Source organism: Corvus cornix, chromosome 4 (genome assembly GCF_000738735.6).
Source record: "Corvus cornix cornix isolate S_Up_H32 chromosome 4, ASM73873v5, whole genome shotgun sequence".
Taxonomy (NCBI): Eukaryota; Metazoa; Chordata; class Aves; order Passeriformes; family Corvidae; genus Corvus; species Corvus cornix.
Genome location: NC_046334.1, coordinates 32,015,751 through 32,035,726, shown reverse-complemented (window position 1 = coordinate 32,035,726; position 19,976 = coordinate 32,015,751). Strand labels below are relative to the sequence as shown.

Genomic DNA, 19,976 nt, shown 5'->3' with positions numbered 1-19,976 from the left:
AGGGGAAATCACTATTACTCCTCCTGTGTGCAGTGCCTGGGAGTCTCAGGTACAGTCCAGCATTTGCTACCGCTGCTGAGAGAACAAGCCATGATTTTACCCTTCAGCCATAGCACATTTCTGCACTGATCAATTGTTTGCAGGAGTTTGACACCCCTTTCATGACGAGCCCAAACACATCTACTGAGCACCTTCCAGACGTCATGGACCCGAGCGCAGCCAGACTTCCCCACCAGAGGCTGGTGCCAGCAGCCCAGGCTGCAGTGCAAACTGCTCTGTTCTTAGCTGGCCCCACACTGCAGCAACTACAGCTCCAAGGAAGGAGCAGGATATCTCATTTCTGAACATCAAACCATCTGTTACCTTCCTGATAACATTACCAACAAGGAGGTTGATTCCAGCAGCTCTGTCACCTGGTTACTTGTGGAAGCCATTGATTTACTTTTGATATGTTACTAAACAGCTACACTCAGCTGTGCTCAAGGTGAGATTTTCTAAGGCAAGTGAAAGAGCTGAATTCTTCCCTTCTGCTGAGTTTGTTGAGAAAACTTAGACTTGTGTGTAACTAGCATGGGCTGAAGCAGAACAGCCTCACTTCAAAAAGTTCAACTACCTCTTAATATTTCAATAGCATCTTCACATTTCTCCTGAACAAAAATGGATTTTTTAATTAATATTTCACTGAATACATTGCTCGTTTTGCCATTTAACCTCCTCTCCTGCTAGTTTTGCTACTCTGGCATCCTTATATGTTGTTCTTAACTACCATAATTAAAAAAAAAAAAAAAAAAAAAAAAAAAAAAGCCCAAATTCCTTAAAATCCCCACACTGTCAGAGGAAGGTACATACATGTTTCTGCAAGAATGTTACAGGCATTTGTCTGCATTTCAGCTCTTATTAAGTCCCATTTAACAAATGCTCTTCAAATACTGAACTTCTTAAGAAGAATTATTCCCAAACATGAAAAAAAGTTTGATCAAACTGAGAGGAAAAAGAAGTACCCCTGTGGGCAAAATCACCATTTTTATTTACTCTGCAGAACAATAGGTAATCAGTTTTCAATGCAGGCATCTTTCACTGGAAATTAAGTTTTAATTTTCAAACTAGAAATGCAGTTATGTACCCCTTTTTAATAGTGACACATTCATTCTCTAACTTACAAGAACAAAAAAAAGTAAAATACACAGGCTTTTGTGAAAAAAATTAAGTGATTTAGAGTTTCTCCACTGTGGCTTAACAAAAGAGCTTCAAGTAAAGCAAGCATGAATTTATCTGAAAACAAGGCTAGCTTGCAGAAAAAAAAGGCCTAATTAGCTAAGTAGTGCCACAAAGTTCAAGCAAACATTTACATTGCAAAACCAGAACCAGTTCACCTACAGAAATCTATTCAAAGTAGTAATAATCACCTGTAGAAGTACGAGCACCCCCTGACTGTGTTGTGAGTAAAATGTTCCTGAGTCTTCTCGTTTCCAAAGTCCTCCAATGGGTCTGACCACAGGATGTCACACATAGGTCCATATGCAGGTGGTTCCTTGAATCGATCTAACTAAGAAAAATAGAAGACAAAGAAATACTAACTTCTTTCAACTATGTATCACAGAAACACTGAAGCAAGATTACTGTAGTTCAATCCATGAGCAGGCAAACGACACCCATAGCAATCTGTTCTTCAGCTTTAAAGCAATGGAGTTTAAGTAACAGCAAAACACTCCTTGCTAACACTGACAGGGGGTAGAAGCAAGAGATATAACTGAAAATTAAGAGATACAGTAGATTCCCATTCTACATGAATTTTTGTTTGCTTTTTTTGCCTTTTCTACTGGTTTTTGCAAGCATTCCAGTGGACAAGGGAGAATATAGTAGTTCTGTATTTCATGATTTTTCAAACCTTACAGCATTCAATTTATGTAAGTGGAGCACCTCAAGAAAATAAAGTAGTTATTTCAAAGCAAGAGCCCATTTAGATTTATATATATTTTCACAAAAAATTGTATCTAAATATCAAGACAATATCTCTGCATTACAGCCATCTTGCCATCACATTCCTGTTGCTCCCATAACCTTAACTCTAATTTGGCAGCTAAAAACTCCTCTTTTTGTTCTTACTATGAGTATTTAAAGCTTCAAATTACATAGAATCATGCTGCAAATAAAATGAAGTATAGCAAAATAATAAAAATCAGTATTCTCCTGCAAAACTCTTTAATATAAAACCACCATATGCTATCTAAAGAATTCCTTCATATAAGAACAGCCTTATTAAGATGGATGTATGAATAACGCTTGCAGTCTGAAACATTCTCTATTTTGACCAGAAAGATCAAGCGATGATTCAGTAGCTAGTAGATACCTTCTCCCCTAAAAAAAAAAAAAAAATTCAAACAGAAAATATTGGTTTTATATGTTTTCAACACTCAGAAAGTTTTAGTAAGAGACCTCTACAATTTTACCTTTGCATTCTCATCTTGACATATTCACAGCATACTTACACTTCTATTTCAGCCCTCTCCAACTAATGCTTATGTAATTACAATTCATTTAAATTAAACAAAAGTTCATAAATATGCAAACCCAATTTCTGCTGATTGCCACAGATAAATAAACCTGCTGGGTTGGGCACGGGGAAGGTGGAGGTGTTAATGAACCTAATCTAGAATCTGAGAGCTAAACAACTTTACTCTGCCATTATGTTGTTGCAGAGCCAGCTAATTTTTAGGCAGAGTATTTTTGTTTACTGAGATTAGTGAACCTTTACCTCAGAAACAAAACTTTGCATTCAGTAATTTTTTAAAGTGCAGTTAATATCTTAAGCTAATTGCTTTGAAACAACTAGTGGCTCAACTTGGGTTTTTTTAAACTATACTAATTTCTTAGTAGACTACAAATTAACCTCAGAATATAAATTACCTTTTACTAACTTGAAAGCTCAGAAATATATATCCATGTTTGCAAGTCTCAAACAGCAAACAAGAAATAAGCTATTTTTTTTTTCTGCTGGGAACACTAAGAATGAATGGTTTAAATATCTCTTTTTAGAAGTATCAACTGAGATCTCTTCTACAAAACACGTGAATAAAAAATTAATCCTTGATAACATGCAACAACACTGGATTATGTGAAGAAGCTGTGTTTGACATTGTTCTCTGAACTTTCATGAGATTTCTGAGAAACTTCTCAGAACATAGGCATACAACAAGCATGAACTTACTAAGCCTCACTTAGACAATCTGCAAGGCACTCAAGTGCAAAACTATTAAAATACGTCAGGACCTATTGAGAACGAAGCTTTGACTATTTAAAAAAATGCCGACTACATTCACTGCAATCATAGGATCCCTTTCTGTTACATCTTCTAAGTATTGTGAGGTTTTTCTAGAGCTATTTTCATATCTTCTCCAAGAAAGCACAGAATGCTTAACAAGGCACAAGGAGTCATCAGATGGTGTGCTTACATTGTGCTAAGAGGTAATACCTCAACGACTTACTTTTCTGATGTCATCTAAGGTGTTGATCTCCGGAGACAAGCCACCATGTACACACAGGAATTGTTGGTTCATCAGAGCAGCCAAGGGAAGGCAGTCAAAGGCATCCATGCAGGCATCATATACACGTTCTGAATACTTGATTTTACCTTTTAAAGATTAAGATGGTAACCGAAAGTGCCATCAATATTCAAGAGGAAAAAGGAATATGCTTAATATCTCAAACTTGTTCTCTCACTACTTTATCTGGTATTGAGGACTGTACCCAAACTTTTGCTTCGTACAAAAATATCTTCAGGATTTTTATTATCCACTGCTGGAAAACTTCTTCCTATTCTGAGGTGAAATTAATAAAAGTTTATAATATTTTTTCTAAGAAACTGTAAATAAACAACTGAATATACCATTATAGTCTACCATTTCCACTCTGTATGAAATCTGAAGAGCAAGCCTTAAAACATCTGCTGAATGATTATCATCATTATCACTCAGTATACTCTCTATGAAATAGTCAGAACTTTAGCCTAGTCCCTTATAATTAATTATCTACAGAAATGCCATTATGAAATGAACGAGGTGGTACAATGAAGCTGAAATGTTAATTTACCAATATGCATATTAAACTCAGTAAACCATGAAGCCTTTGAGCCAATTAACATTTCCTTTATCCCCAGTGTATAAAGGAAACATAGACTTATGGCAGTAGTTTCATCTTACAGTGTCTCAGGAAAAAAAAAGCTTCATTGTGCAGGTAAAGGTCTACATCTAATGAGCCTTTATGTGTCACTGCATCCTTTCTTGCAACGCAGAAAGGAATTCATATAAAAAGAGCATATTGAAAAGTTTAAGCCTACACACTGGATAAATGTGAAAATGCTATACCTACAGGAAAAAGAAAAACCAAAATAAAAATTCCTTGCGTTTTTCTCCTGCTGCATGAGATGAGGCCCTGTGAGATGCCACCTCCTTAACCAGCAGTCAGGAACCTCTCACAGCCGCCAGAGCTGGCATGACAGCAGGTTTTGCCTGCCAAGCTGCTGCGTGGGGCAGCAAACCCTCAGCTGCTGCAAAAAGCATCAGCAGCAGTACATGTTTACCAAGGCATCCATGCCCAGATGGACCCACAGCAGCCCCAGGATGCTCCCAAACCAGGCTGGCAAGCTCAAATGTGGGTGGGTCTAAGCCCTTCCATTCCACACCACTGCAAGGTGATTGCCCTCTCTGAGAACAGGGATTACAATTTAAAATTAATGGCAGTTAACATGAAAAGTACATGAAAAATTACTGATAGTGAACCAGTATCAAATACTTGCAAAATAACAAATTCAGTTGGTGAAAAAGGAGTTGAGAGGAGAAAGATAAGGCAGACTTACATTCTTGCTTAAATGTGAAATACTCTGTTAAATGTCTACATTCATGGTTCCCACGAAGTAAAAACAGTGTTTTGGGGTAAAGGATTTTCAAGGCCCACAAGTACAGCACACACTGTGAATGAGAACAAGAAAGAAAAATAGAATTCATAATTAGTGACATTACACAACAATTTACATTCCCCTCTATCACAAAAAACTAGCAGAAAAAGTAAAAGTAATCTGTGTAAAGCATTTATTTTCAACTGATTAACTTCATTCTCCACAGTACATTCAAACACTTCTCTGCACTTCAGCGTGGACTGGCTAAAACTTGTGTGGGTATATTCTGATAGAGTTTTACACTTTTTGCTGAGTGGCACCTCCCTGGTCAGCTGTGCGCTGCCTTCAGCGGCCCCAGCTCTCACACAGCAATTGCTGTGCATCTCTAGAATGAAGTATACACTCTCCACCTGGAAGGTCAGGCAGAAACCTTCCATGGAAACAATTTCACCGGAAGACCTGCGTTTCCTGGCTTAAGGAAAATTTGCCTCAGAACAATTTAACTCACACTTCAGGAAATACCTCAGCCCTCAGAATTACACATTTTTTACATGAAAGCTTGTTCCTTTTTCACTTAACATTGTTCTCTACATACAACTGGGGTAAAAAGATCCACAAAGCTCTTGCATTAAAAGAAGTTATTACAAAGCTTTTATAATGCCTGTTCTCTTTCCTGAAGATTTCTATTTGAGATTACATTTCTTCTAGACATGCTTTTAAAGATAAAAAAGAAGATTTGGAGAGGCTAAACTCTGCTCAGACCTCTCTAAACCACACAATTAAAATATTTGTTTTGAAAACAAACGAACAGTTCCAAGAAAGTTGATGGAAATAAAACCCACTCATCCCATGAGATGAGCCCACTGCCTGCAAGGACACTGTACAGACCACAATGTCCTCTCAAAAACAGGAGCTAGAAAACTGTTGGAACGGTTTTTCCTTCAACCTTTCCTTGCTTATATGTCCATGAACTGCAGAAATGCTGCACAAGAAATAAAAAGTGTCAAAAAAGACCCCACTTTCATTTACAACTACTTCCTAACACTCCCCTCTGTTCCACTGGAATAAAAATACCATTTTATTTAACTTAATAATCAATAGATTGGAAATTCAGAATGTACTCTATGGTTTCAGATTAGAACAACATCAGCATTGTTACCAATGTAATGCCTTTACATTATAGTGTGAATTCCCTTCTACAATTCAAAGTGTCTTGAAAAACAGTTGAATAATAACTTTAATCATCTCAACATGTAGATTCAGCTCCCCTGTTCGCTACACAGTCAACTTATAAGAAAAAAGGAAAAGAAGGGATTCAACATTTTAATGTTTGTGATCACACTATCCATAGATAATCACACAGCAGCAGGGGTTTTATACTACTACTCATTGTCTTGAATTTATTACATGTAAACATCTGAATGCTCTGTCTGTTCTTTATCTGTCATTTCTGTTCGTCTACTCAGAGGTTCTAGAGCCAGAGGAAAACACCAAAACCACAGGCAATATACTCCAGGAATGGCAAAACTAATTCTCCCCCTTAGAAACACACAGAAGGCCTCCCAGCTCATGCCAATTCTTCCGCCTCCCTGGCGCTACTGCCACTGCACAAAGCGAGAAGAGATGTCAGAATGCCAGGGAAATCATGCTAAAATAATCCAGCATGGAATTGTGGTGTTAGGTCACAGGAATCATGTGTTGTGGCCCAAAACAAAGGGTGTGCCTGGGGAAAGTCTTCTGTCTCTGTGTAACCTCCAGCAGACTTGAGTTTGAGGGTTTCACTCCAATGGGGCAAGAAACCTGCTCTTGTCCACACCATCAGAGCAGTTCTCAGTCTCTTTGATGATGACTCCTTCATTCCCCCAAGAATTTCCAGAACCTTCCACTTCTTTAAACTTACTAATGCAAAAAATTTGATGCAAATGTTGTGAGACAAGAAGTTTAAAGTGACACCCACATCCATGCAAGAAAAGCTCCAGCTTTTAAAGTCATATCCAAGTTACCTTAGAGCTTCTAATCCTGCCAAAACACCTTTGGAAAAGAACAATTGTTGATTACATGAAATGACATAAAAAAAAACCAAAAAAGGTGGTTTACATTGCCCTCGTAACTAAGTTTTTCATTTTCCTAAAGCTTTGGCAAGATTAAAACAAGCACTCTGCAACTTAAAATATTATCCAGATCTGCAAAGCAGGGAAAATAAGGAAAGATGGAATTTTTATCTTTTTGACATTAGGTACCTGCTTTCATTGATGTCTCTACGTTTGCTTATCACAGGTTTATTTTTTTCTTTTTTTCTATGCTTCCTCTGAAGTACTCATTAAATGCAGACAGAAGATAACAGAGAATCAGTACAGTCCAGAAAGTTGCATTTCTCTGCCATTATTCAAGCAACATAAGCCCACCAATTCACATTTTGTGTTGATTTCAGTAGTACTATATCAAAGGTTTATTTTGTTTAGATGATTACTTTAATTCTCTCCCTTTTCTTTTCAGTAGTCCAGTGAAGTAAGGTTGTAATAGTAAATAAGAACTAATTAGCAGATTTATTTTTCCAGGCAAACTAAACAGCAAATATGAGGGCAGTGATTTTCATGGCTTTTCAACTTACAGTCATTTACATACAAAAAACCCTTGTGTCCAAACATGAGCAAACATTCTGGTTTTGATTTTTTCCTGCCTGTACTTTGCATATCGTAATTCTTACCAAAGTCAAAAGATTTATGATAAATTTGCCTTGTTGAAAACCTGAGCTTGCAGTCTTTAAGTATTTCATAATACTGCTTCCCAGTCATAAAATTTTAAAATACCTTTTTTTCCTTCAACTTTTTCATTAAGAACATACTAAACACCAGCTCTGCTGTAACTCTATGCAAAATGTTCAGTGGGGACCTTGCGATCTAGACATCTGTAAGGTATTTTTTGCCTGTTTCATTTCATCCTATCAAAAAAACTATTTATAGAAAAACGTTACAGCCCTTAACTGAGGGCGCTCAAAACCCTGCTCACTTGGTTAGTGCCTTCCAGCTGTTGAAATAGCAGATATGTGAAGTTTGTAACAAAGAGGTAATCTGTCCACCTCCCAGCTCCTGTAGTCAAGCTGAGTCAACCTCCTGCTGAGGTTCTGGCAGCCTCAGCTTCAAGAAAGAAAAGGTCTGTGCAATCAAGCACTGTGTAAGCCTAAGGCCCACATTTTCAAAACAGACTTGGGATTTAACTCTGTTGGCATGCTGAATTTTAGCATTTGCACCATTCCGCATCTTAGCCCATCCTGAAAAGGAAAACCAAAGGCCCCACAGTTCTTCTGTGCATCGAAAATCATGTGATTAACACAAGGAGCCTTGAACAATCATCACCATGGCCACTCGAGTGCTACCACAGCACCACCTGCAACACAGTGCTCACTTCTGGGTGCTCTGGCACAAGTAGTGCCAGGAACAGAGAGATGCAGTTGTGTGGCTTTACAGGGGCAACAAAAGATGAACTCCCCCTCCAAATGACGGACAGCACTAGGCACTCCTCCAGCAGATGAAATAAAGTGTGAGTAAGTGTGAGGTAATTCATACTTGAAAGGATAATTTGAGCCACACATTACTAAGGTCCCCACTTATGCTCTGTGACCTGTGGAACTGGCATAGTTCCTGCACTCTCTAACACACACACCTCACCTAAATTGCATTACTTTTAAGTGCACTGAAATAATGATACCATCACAGTATCTAATACAGATACAGCTTCCTAAAATGGAGTAACTATCCCAATGGAAACCATGTACCTTTTAACACACATAGCTGCATTCACGCTACTGGGATGACTATTATGACATGGTTTCAGAGACAAATAAAGATACACTGCAGCTGTAACCAGAATACTCACACAAGATGCAACTTACTGCCATTTCTGAACTACTATCCGTTGAGCACAGACAAAGAAAATTCTGAACACTACTGCAAATAAAGAAAAAGTTATATTGTTTTCACTACAACTAGGAGCAAAATCGCAATATACTGTTTGCTGATGTTTAGACCACATTACTCCCATTTCAGTCTTTAAAAAGAATATCTGAAAAGATAAAAAAATATCCAAAAAGAAGTACCTCTTTTTCAACCAAGAAGTGACTAGGAAATTCTTTTTCTTAAATGTTACTCTAATTCTTACAGCTAGTACTTTCTAAGTGGTGGCTCCTACCTCTCCTTTTTGGACTTTGTGTCTTGGCCACAGCTGTTCTCTGAGAAGATGGGTCCCACACAGAGATGGCACCAGTGCAGGGGAAATGGTGCCATCACATCTTCTCCCCCTGCAGCCAAAAGGGACTCTTGGCATGCTGGGGACTCACACTGGGAACAGCTGGCACAGGACCAGTCAAGCTGCAAGGACAGCCCTGACACAAACAGATGTGCCAGTCTGGGAATCTAATATATATTAAAAAAATCTGAATTTGCTGAGTTACTGAATATTCACAGCTCTGAGGAGCACTGCCATACAAAAAAAGTTCTCACAAGACACAAATTGTTGCTATGAAGCAAGATATTTGCTACTGGTCTATAAAAGAAAAGGGCAAGGAAATTCAGGATAATTAAAGTCCTAGGATTTTCTTTGCTTAAAAAGAACTGAAAAAACTATTGACTTCACTGGTGAACTATTCCTGACAAGCCCAAACTATTTTAAATCAAGCTGTTTACTGGAAAACATTAACATACTACAGTAATAGAGGATGCAGAAAGGTGTTTATTCTTCCGATGAAGTCCTCAAATCTTCACAGAGACTTGAGAGATAATGAACACTCAACTTCACCAGCACTAACTTCCCCCACAGTTTACTAACATTAATATATTTATATATAATTGTTTTCATTAAAGAGACCAAGTAATTTCCAACAGTTCCCTGAGTTAAGAAGCATCTCGACTGCCCGATGCTTTTTTAATTGGTGCAAGGTCCAGCAGTCAAATTCCAGACCTCACTCCAAATATCTCACTTTGTTCTTGCTGGAAATACCATAAAAAGTTTCACCATCTGCAATTTCAGTCTTTGCATTCAGGAAGGGAAGCGTATGCATGTTTTGAATCTTAAAACGTAACTCCAGTTTTGTTAGTTTTGAACATTGGTTTAATTCTCCGTATTTTAACTCTTTCCTCTGTCAAAAATGATCACTATATACCTTATGATGGTCAACTGACATATAAGCCAGTATGCTGTTATATGGGATTGAGCAAGAAAATAATTCCAACAGTTGGTTTACATATTATTATTAATGCATTATAGTTGGTATTTACTCTGTAATTTTTCTAAGACTGTGATGAAAATACAGTCTACATGTACACTCCTCCCTACACTGCAGAGCATTTGTCTGCCTTTCAAAAAAGTGTTTTCAGACTCAGGTAAAGAGATTAGTCATTCTCCCTTACAACCTATTCCTGCAGAACCACTTATGCTCTAACTATTCTTTAGATATAAAAACAGCCCTCTGTTTTGATCATTTGGGTTTCTACTCTCCATGACCATAAAACTTGTTTGAAAGTGAAAACCAAAGGGTTTCTTCTCCTCTGGAGTCAAACCCCTGGAACAGTGCACAAGCACAAGAGGGAAATGTTATCAGTTATATAGCCAAGGAAACAAATGCACCATATTAAATTGCAGAAATTTGTTATTTTAAGTGAATAAATGCCAAGGCTCTGCCAAAAGGTCAAATGGAAAAGAGAACACAGATACGGAATAAAGACTCCGTCTGTGGCAAGAAACCTCGTCTCATTCTACCTACAATTAGACATTTTTAAATTTTGCCTGTTCTAAGCTCTCTATCAGTCTCTCATCCTTTGGCTTGTTGCTTAGAACTAATAGAAGAGACACAAAACACGCACCCCCTTCAAGCAGTGAAGCTAACCAGTAAAAATGGAGCATGCACACGAAGAATTGAGCCCTTGGATCAAAAGCTCCATAGGGCAAGGACTGACATTTCTGCTGAGTGCCTTATACAAATACTTTTGTCTTTTCCCCTCTGAATTATCAAATGCCTTCCACCTACCTTATGCAATTTCTTTCTCTGTTCTTAATGATAATAGCTGGCATTATGTAGTACCTTTCATCCAGAAGAATCCCAAATGCTTTGCAGCCCACAGAGAAGGATTATCTCGCCCACTATCAGAACTCAGCTCGGTCTAAGCTCAATGGTGTCACTTTTACACTAGAGATCACATGACACTCAAGGGGAATTTTTTTTAAAGCTTCTATTACTCATGATTAGTATCTTGGACCAGGCTACTTAATTCCTTTGGAAAGACCCCAGAACTGCAATAGTCTCATGTCTCCATAGCAGAAAGGGGAGCCAGCAGATTGATGGACTAAAGCTCAGTATGTGATTGACATGGTATGAGCTGAGGCTAGGGCTGTTTACCAGCATGACCTCCCCAGCACAAAGTACCAACAAGAGTTGGTGCCTGATCTATGTACTCAGGTTCCCTTCTCCACCAAAAACATCCTCCCCCTCTAAATGCCAAGTTGCATTCTTCACAATTTTCCTTTCCTTGTCACTACTTATTGTGCTGAGTTCATGCCTGAATGCACAGCTCTACATCCAAATACACTTACGTAACAGAAACTTACCTTCCCTTTCAAAGGCATTCTTTAATCAAGGTGACAGGTGGGGAAAATAAGTTATGTGACCAAAAAAAAAAAAAAAGCAGTGATTTGAGAACCTTACATACAAACAAAATAATATAAAAGTGACAGCTGAGGTATTTCCTTGGTGCTGGCAGAAGCCAATACTGCTTCCAGTGAAAAAGGAGTGTTCCTGAACGGAAAAAGTGAATTCAGAATACAATTTGCTTAGTATGTATGCACAGGTTGCTAAATGAGAGCTTTTAAGGGGACTATTCCCTACACATAAGCAATTTTCTTTGTTTTCTATGGCTTGCTATTTCTTTAATTGGTAATAGCCCTGAACAGATTTGGGTAAACTGTCAGAGATGCACTTGAAAGCTGTAGCAAATCCATTTGTTATATTTCTTTTATTATAAGCCTACATACATAGAAGTCAAGACAAAACTTTCCTCTTCCAGACACATCTTGTCTCAATTGAAGACTACAGGAGATACAAATGAGGTTATCACAACTCAAAAATGTTAGTTCAAGACAGAGCTGCACAATGGTTTAAGTCTGTGAAGTTCCCCCTGCTCCCCCTTCCCAGTCTTCCAAACAATCCGGCATGGTAATCCACAGCAATGATTTAGCTCACAGCTCACTGTGGATCAGTTCTCAAGAAAATCGTGAACTCAAGCTCAAAAAAAAAATGATCAAAGTGCTGACTTCAGTATGAGACTAAATCCTGGCTATATTGATTTTTAGCAGGTGGGCGAAAGAACCTCGCAATTCTTAAGTTTTTAGAGCATCTGTACTTGGAATAGCATATTTCTATTTGTAAAATGTGCCAAAAGATTCTGTTAACACTTGAAATTAAGTTTTAAAATGAACTAATAAAGCAAAAGTAGTTTTACTGAACCTGATTTTTCAGAAACTTCATAGTATAAGCATAACACTGACAAGATAACGCACTGATCCATTTTCCAAACACATAAACAACTCAGCTGCTTGGCCTTATATACTTTTATACCAATATGGCAACAGTGTACTTCAATGTGGGATGTAGAATGAAACAGCAGTGTTATGTGTTCTCACATGATGCCATCTGATCTAGTCAATAGGATCTATACTGCTTCCAACAGGTAATGGGCATTCTGCCCTGACTTGGAGTTCAAGTGTGAACTTTTCACAGAAACAGTCAAGCTGTAGCTCAAGAGCTGCTGCAAGGGTTTCTGATTGACTGTTCAATGACTGGATCAACTATAACCTAGACAAACAAATCCACATCCAGTTTTATTCAATAGTGGTGCATTTCATCTTGTCACTTTGTAAAATCAAACAGTAACACAGGACAGAAGAAAAAAATCTAGTTTGCTTTATGAGCACTGGAACAGCAGATTTGGGCTTGGTATTTGACTCACTTCTAGTCGAAGTTGGCAGGTTGCACAGCATACTGTTTTTTTCACCAGCCAGCTAAAGATGCCATTTGACCTCCACATTCTACAGCCTGACCTGGAGACTACACCAGATCTCAGCACCACCAACAGCGCACTCGTGCATCACTTCTCTGTGGATTCAAGTGCTGCATCAAAAGCCAGAGACCATGCACTCCTGCATGCCATATCTAAATAGAATTTACTCATTCTCTCCAGCACAGCATGCTGTGTGCTGGCTTTTTGTCCCATTTACCTCTCATCTAGTCCTGCCATTCTCCTAAAATTTCACATCCAGGAAACTCAGATCAAATAAACCTAGAAGTCAAACTAAACTATGGGTCATGGGTTTATTTTTTTCTGTTATGTCTCTTCTAATAGCTAAAGTCTACTCAGGCTGTTCAGCTTTCGCAAGCTGCAGAGCACGATGCCTTCTGTGCTATATTTAGATGGCCACTAGTTAGCACCATTCTGTGTCAGCTTTCCAGCACAGATATAGTGGGATTTGGCTGGATTCCAAGCAATCTTTATAAAAAAAACACCAGCAACATCAACATGGTATCTGTGAAGAGCCTCAGTATTCCTGAACTAGTTAAGATATGATGGTAAATATACATAGCATGCTGCAAGCAGTTTTGCACCCAAACCCAGAAATTAGAAACTTACTTCAATGCTGAAGTACCCTCTGTCCACATAGTCCCCCAGGAAGAGGTACCGCGTGTTGGCAGGAGAACCTCCCACTTCAAACAGTTTCATCAAGTCAAAGAACTGACCATGGATGTCTCCACAAACTAGAAGAGAAGAAGAGCAATATTTAGATTCACCATGCAAAAATCATCTTAGGCACACACAATCCAAAGTCACTGTGTTACAAGACATGTTATGACAATTCTGTGTATCATTCACTAGTTAAACAGTGGTTGAGGACTGGCAGCTGGCCCAGCAGAAGCTGTTTTCTATGATGTACATCCATATATGTGTGTGCAAAACACTACCAAATAACTAAGGGAGAGCCATCAGGTACATCTGGTCTATAATTATTTTTATAGGTATCTGTCCATTCCTGGTACCGCCACCAAAGCTCACAATACTGGCAACAGCAGTAAGACAAACCAAAGCTACCCTGAAAAAGAGAACATGACCAAGGCAAGGTTACTCTTTCTTTTAAAATTACTCCTCTATTCTTCCTAGTCTTAAACCCAGAGGAACAGCAATAGCCTTCCCATAAAATGCAAAGCATACCTGTCCTGTGTACGCCTGGTTAAACCAACACATTTCCGACTTCTGGTTTCTGAATGGAAAAACATCCTGCTTGCTTTCCCAAACCATGCCTTACACAAGAGGACAATGGTGTTCCATGCTTTAACCTCTACCCCTTTATTTAACCTCCCATAATTATGATTTGTTCAACTTCATTGCAATGAAGTCAATCTAACAGACTGTTTCCCTAGAAAGAGCAGCCCCAGTAAATGTGACAGACCAAGCACAATTGACACGCAGCCTGGGCTAAGCCAGGATGTCTCTGACTGGGCCTTAGGGGCAAGAGTTTGACTCTGCCCTCTTGTGAAACTGCAAGCTCCCTGGTGGGGTGATTTCAAGCACTTGCAGGAAGGAACGCTTTTGGAGAACCCCATGGATGCCTAACTAAGAGTGCAGTGTCAAAATCTGCTTAGTTTTGCCTTACTTTGTTTCCTCTGCTCAAGAGAAAACTTCCCCCATGCACATCCCATTTAGGGTCAAGGCCAGAGTTTTTATGGCAATGATCCTTAACAAAGGTGATGTTAACAGCCCTGACTGGTACTGAGATCAGTTTAGACTGGTTTTCCCTTCAGTGACCCAAAAAACAAACAAACAAACAAGATTTTCACACTGTAAGGGTGATTTTGAAGTTACTGAATAAAACCAAGAGTCCAAGATGGGCCTTGTCTCGCAGCAGCAGCCCACCTTAAGTAGAACTCAGATACTCTCTTTCAGGTAACAGTCTTGTTCCACCACAGATAAGCAAACCTCACATTTGTCAAGATGCCATGGAGAAGCTGAAGTCACAACTTCAGATAGATACAAAGGGACTATATACAGCAGCTGCAACACCAAGTCCAACAAACTCGCAGTGCAAAGTGCTCATACGCGATTGTCTTTCATCTCAGTCCAGTTCACATTATAGTTTTATATGTGTATCGCTTTTCCCTGAATGTATACACTAATAATAAGATCCATATAGTGTCATTCTATCAAAAAAACTAAATACAAAAGCCAGAAAGAACCCCCATCCAAATTAAACCCACCACTCACCCACCCTCTTGGTACAGAAAAAACCCACTGATACCTTAGTCACTGCTTTCATGAATATTTTTATGAAAGTGGTGACACAATTCATGATTGCTGGCTAGCTGACCATTCTTCTGTGATAGTAACATGATATTTTCCCCATAAAATAGCATATTTTATCTTATCACCACTGTGATACACCATATAATCTTTTTACTAGTTGATTCCCCACTGAGTTTTAGATGACAACTTTCATGCTAAAAGCCATCAAGCGTTACAATTTCAACCTAAGAATAAGATCTTCCATTAATTATGAAAAATAAATACTATTTAAATCCCCAAGTGGTATAATACCACCACTGTTTCTCTAAAAAAAATGTTTGTACCCCAAAGAAAAATTTTTTGTAACATCTTTATTTGAACACATTAATCTACCAAACCAATATACACTTCTTGACTGTACTCCTCTGCATGGACACTGTGGGAAGTTAAAAACACGTGTTGCGATTTGATGGCCAGGCAATCTGCTCTCCTAACTTCCAGCAGAAAAGCTTTTAGTTACATAACTGTACAGCTCTACCAATTATCGCCCGCCCCCATTTGCTCCAACTGCAAAAACCTGAAGTTGAACAAGACTGAAAGATTTTAAAATGGATTTAACATTTTTACTTTCACTTAAAGCACAAAGAAACTAGACTTTTTTTTTTCTTTTGGTATGCAGACATAAACAGGAAAATACACTGAAGCCATTACAGAGAAACCAGAAAGGTTAGAAAGCTTTCTGCAAGGAGCTGCATGTCCCTGAATTTGTCACAAGTTAGAAAAACAATGAGCAAATCAGTGAACAGGACAGAAATAAAAAGTGCAAAGCTCTGCAATCCCACAAGTGGCAAAAGTCTGAATTGGTCTTGAAAATGGGTACTTGATGGATATTCTAGGCACTTTGCACAGAGCAGCCTACTTCTTTTAGACTTAGCAATAGATATCCAGGAAGAACAAAACAAAACAAACCCCCCGAAAGATGGAAAGCTGAAAAGCCCAGTGCTAAAACTAACCTTGTCAATTAAAGTAGTTCCAAAAGAGAAGCTTAAAATCAGCAGGTAAAAGCAGAGGGAGGAAGATGCTCAAAATAAAGAGTTAGCATTGAGGTTTAATTTATTATGGTCAAATCCCAGAGTTCCTACTGGAAAACTACAATGTTACATACAGTTAATCCAATTAGTATTTTGCCTGGAAAAGGATGGTATACCTTACAGACTTTACACTTTCCAGGTTTGCATGTATAGGCTTGAAATGTCCTTGCAATGTAAAATCCATGTACTCAGATTCTGATGAATAGCCTGATTTACAAATGAATTAAAGGGGCAACTTTGCATGCATACAGTACTATGCTCCATTTATAGTTTGAAAAGAACTGCAACTGCTTCTAAAGCTATAGTTCTGCTACCTTTCTTTTCCAACTCTAAATTCCTATGAATCTCAGATCTGGAAGATTTCCCAGGCAGTTGAATCAGGGCTTTATCTTTCATTAGGTGGAGGCAAAAGAGATCCAGCATTATATTTCCATTCATAAAGGCAGAAACATCCACCAGCCAATAACTGTCATAGTCTTCATGCCATGTTGCAGCTTCATATCAGTAACAAAGAACTTGCAGCACCATCCCACCAAGAGTGCACAGGAGAAGTTCCATATCCACTCCACACTGCTAAGTCCACTAACTTCCTCCTTCTTGTTACAGGAAAAAAATAATTAAAAGCACACTAGTTATTCTACATTCAGGTTTACTCTTTCACAAGCATTAGCATTGAATCTGTTGTTCCAGTCAATTTTGCCAGACACATCCTGTTTCCTTACAGCTGCACAGACCCTCTTTTAGTACTGGAGCTCTTGATATTAAACAACACATGCAAAGAGGTATGAACATTTTTTCATCAAATAATAACAAAAAAATCCACATCACAGTGAAGCAGGAAATTCCATTTTTAATGAAGATCTCCAGGATCAAGGTACTTATGGATTTCAACTATGAACACAGGGAACATAAAGTATGGTTCCTATGTGCACAGGATTAACATTAAAAGCAGCTGCATTCATACAAAAAAAAAAAAGGAAAAAAAAAAAAAACCAACAGAGGAGGAATTCACATGCTTTCCAAAATTACTGATTTCCCGAAAGTGCCGTCAAGTCACAGCCTTTTTACACTCATTAATTTATAATAACAAAGTAATCTGACAGCAATTTTTTCTCCCCTGAAAAGACAGTGCTGCTGAATTTACACAGTGCTTTACAACTTCCTTTGTACCCTGAAATTGCCAGCTGGGCAACTTTTTCTACTCGCTTACTATTTCCAGGGATCAGTTCAGGCACTGAATTTGTTGCTTAAGAATTTGTCTCTCTGAGCCTGTCGACACCCTACCTAAACTCTCAAGGCAGCAAGCTCCAGCATGGCACAACACACAAGAAATGTTTCAAATGTAAAGAAATTTTAAAGTTATTTGAAACTAATAGCCTGATCTCCAACAAATTAACTGTTGCTACAATCAGAGAGTTTGAGAAACACTAATTGTTTGTGGACTCCTTAGAAATTTATCTCCATTGAGGAAGTTTTCAGGGAAGACATAGGCCCCCTTCACAAGATTCAAGTTCCCAGGACTGCCCTTGCGATTCCTGAGAAATCATGTTTCTGAGCAGCTTTTTCTACTTGTTATGATGGTACTTTGATCTACTACTTAACCTATAGCAGCAGGTTTTTTCTACTTTAACTGTCTATAAAATACCATTTTGTAACAAAAATAGAAACTGGACATGGGGGAGACACAGAAGAAGTATTTTTGTCATCCTAATACAAATTAAATTATGTTTCTGATGGCTTCACTGCGAGGATTTCTCTTTATGTCAAAGGAAGAAGCAATACTGAAACAGGAACCACTGATTTCAAGAGGTACTAACAGTGAAGGAAATTCAAAGCTGAGCAGTGTGTTTGCCAGTTTATTTATAGACGACAAAGCGGTAAAACAGTGATTTAGAGTGCAGTGTCTATTGGCACAAATAAAAAGTCTGTGAATGCTCTTCACATACCTTCCTTCGGATAACTAAATGCTCTTCACTACATACAAACTCAGTCCAAAGATTATTCTGTATGGCTTCCCACTCCAAATGGATATTAAGAACAAAATTTATATTCACAGCACACTAAACAGTGTCAATTCAAAAATTTTCTATCTGCAACAGTTTGGATATGCCGCACTTATTTTCTCATTTATCAGGTATATACTTAATTGGTGTTACATTATAGTCTGATAGTAAAATACAATTACAGTTTCAACTGAATTTTCATTCAATGTATCGCAAGATTATATTGCTGTCTTCAAATACCAGCAGGTATTAGGAGCAGATATGCTACACTATCACCAGCTCCAGAAGCAACCTTTGCAAACTCATACATGTATGACAATTAACAACAATCAAGCAAAGACATCTTTTAAACCACTGTGTAGGGAATAATATCCATCACTTGACAACTTGTTCTTTACATTCACTGAGCTAGGGATGTTTTTGCACTGAGTTCCAAAAGACTGCTTGAGCAAAGCAGCACACAATATTAAAAAACCTAAGGGAGAAAAACACCCTATTGAGTTACACTGCAGAATGCAGACTGCAAATCCCAAAGGAAGCTGCTTTGTATAATGTTTTGGAAGCATTTAGTAGCTTACCATTCCATTAGTGAGCACATGCTTCCAAGAGCTTACTGCTTTTCAAAGACACCTCGTACTTAAAAAGCCTGACAGACAAAGAAATGATTGCACGATGTAAACCTGCACGTGTCTAAGCAGACTTGTGGCTGGTCATTTGTACAGATTTACAAAGTAAGATGGTAAAGAGGCTGCATGTCCAATGAGAAGTATGTCCTAAACATTTCTCCGGGCAAGCAGTTTGAAGCAATGCAAAGTTACAAAAGGCTAAGTGAAGAAGCCAAGTGAGGAAGGAGTACTTACAGTGGACAAAGGCAAAGCAAAATCAACTGGACCAACTTCTGTAGCTGAGTCATCAAAGACTGGGCTTCCTCAGAAAACTTATAAATACGAGGGAAAACAACTACAAGAGCTATATGCATGAAATTCTCAGGTGCTTCAAGGAAAACTACTACTTGTTTTTGAAGGGTTCAACTACTAACCAGAAGGCTCTGATTTTCCTCAAAATTTAGTAACGAAGTCACATATAAGGGTCACATGTCTTCAATTACACAATCTTACCGCTTGAATGAGCTTTGTATGCAAGCGTGTACCCGAGGAACATTATGTATTGCCATAGCAATATGAAATGTTCAGAATGCCACAGCTTTATTCCACTATTTTTTTTTTTTTTTAATCACTAAATAAAGAGCAATTTTCTTCCTTATTTCCTGGAGAACAAGAAGGAAGAAGTACAAAATAAAAGATGAAACTGCAGAAGTTTTTATTTGCCTCTGCTCACTAAAGGACAGCTCAAGACACAAGGTTTGTGGTTGGTTAAGTCACACACACTACTGTTTCATTGCCATGCATTTCTGTTCCTGTTTGTGAGACGTTTAAAGAACTTGCAGACTTCATTACTTACTTAAATTAAGGTCAGAATCATGTAGACAGCTCACTAAGTAACTTGCCCTAAGAAAACAACTATAAGAATCAACATAATGGGCTTTAATATAAATGTTTGTTATACGAAGTCTATTGAACAACACAGCTCTATTTCCAAAAGAAGCATGATCTCATTCATATTCATATCTGGTTATCTAACGTGATTATAATAGGCTTTCATCTATCTT

At 38.2% G+C, this 19,976-nt stretch overlaps 1 protein-coding gene across 4 annotated transcripts in view; it reads right to left on the bottom strand.

Moving 5' to 3' along the window:
* PPP3CA (protein phosphatase 3 catalytic subunit alpha) overlaps positions 1–19,976 on the bottom strand; it is a 176,859-nt gene that overhangs the window by 37,168 nt on the left and 119,715 nt on the right. For all 4 annotated transcript variants that reach the window (XM_039550611.1, XM_010411678.3, XM_010411680.3 and 1 more), the window contains exons 3-6: positions 13,570–13,694; positions 4,856–4,967; positions 3,486–3,631; positions 1,407–1,546 (exon numbers count right to left, since the gene is read on the bottom strand). In XM_039550611.1, coding sequence (XP_039406545.1) covers positions 1,407–1,546; positions 3,486–3,631; positions 4,856–4,967; positions 13,570–13,694 — 523 coding nt within the window. The remainder of the gene's footprint in view (positions 1–1,406; positions 1,547–3,485; positions 3,632–4,855; positions 4,968–13,569; positions 13,695–19,976) is intronic.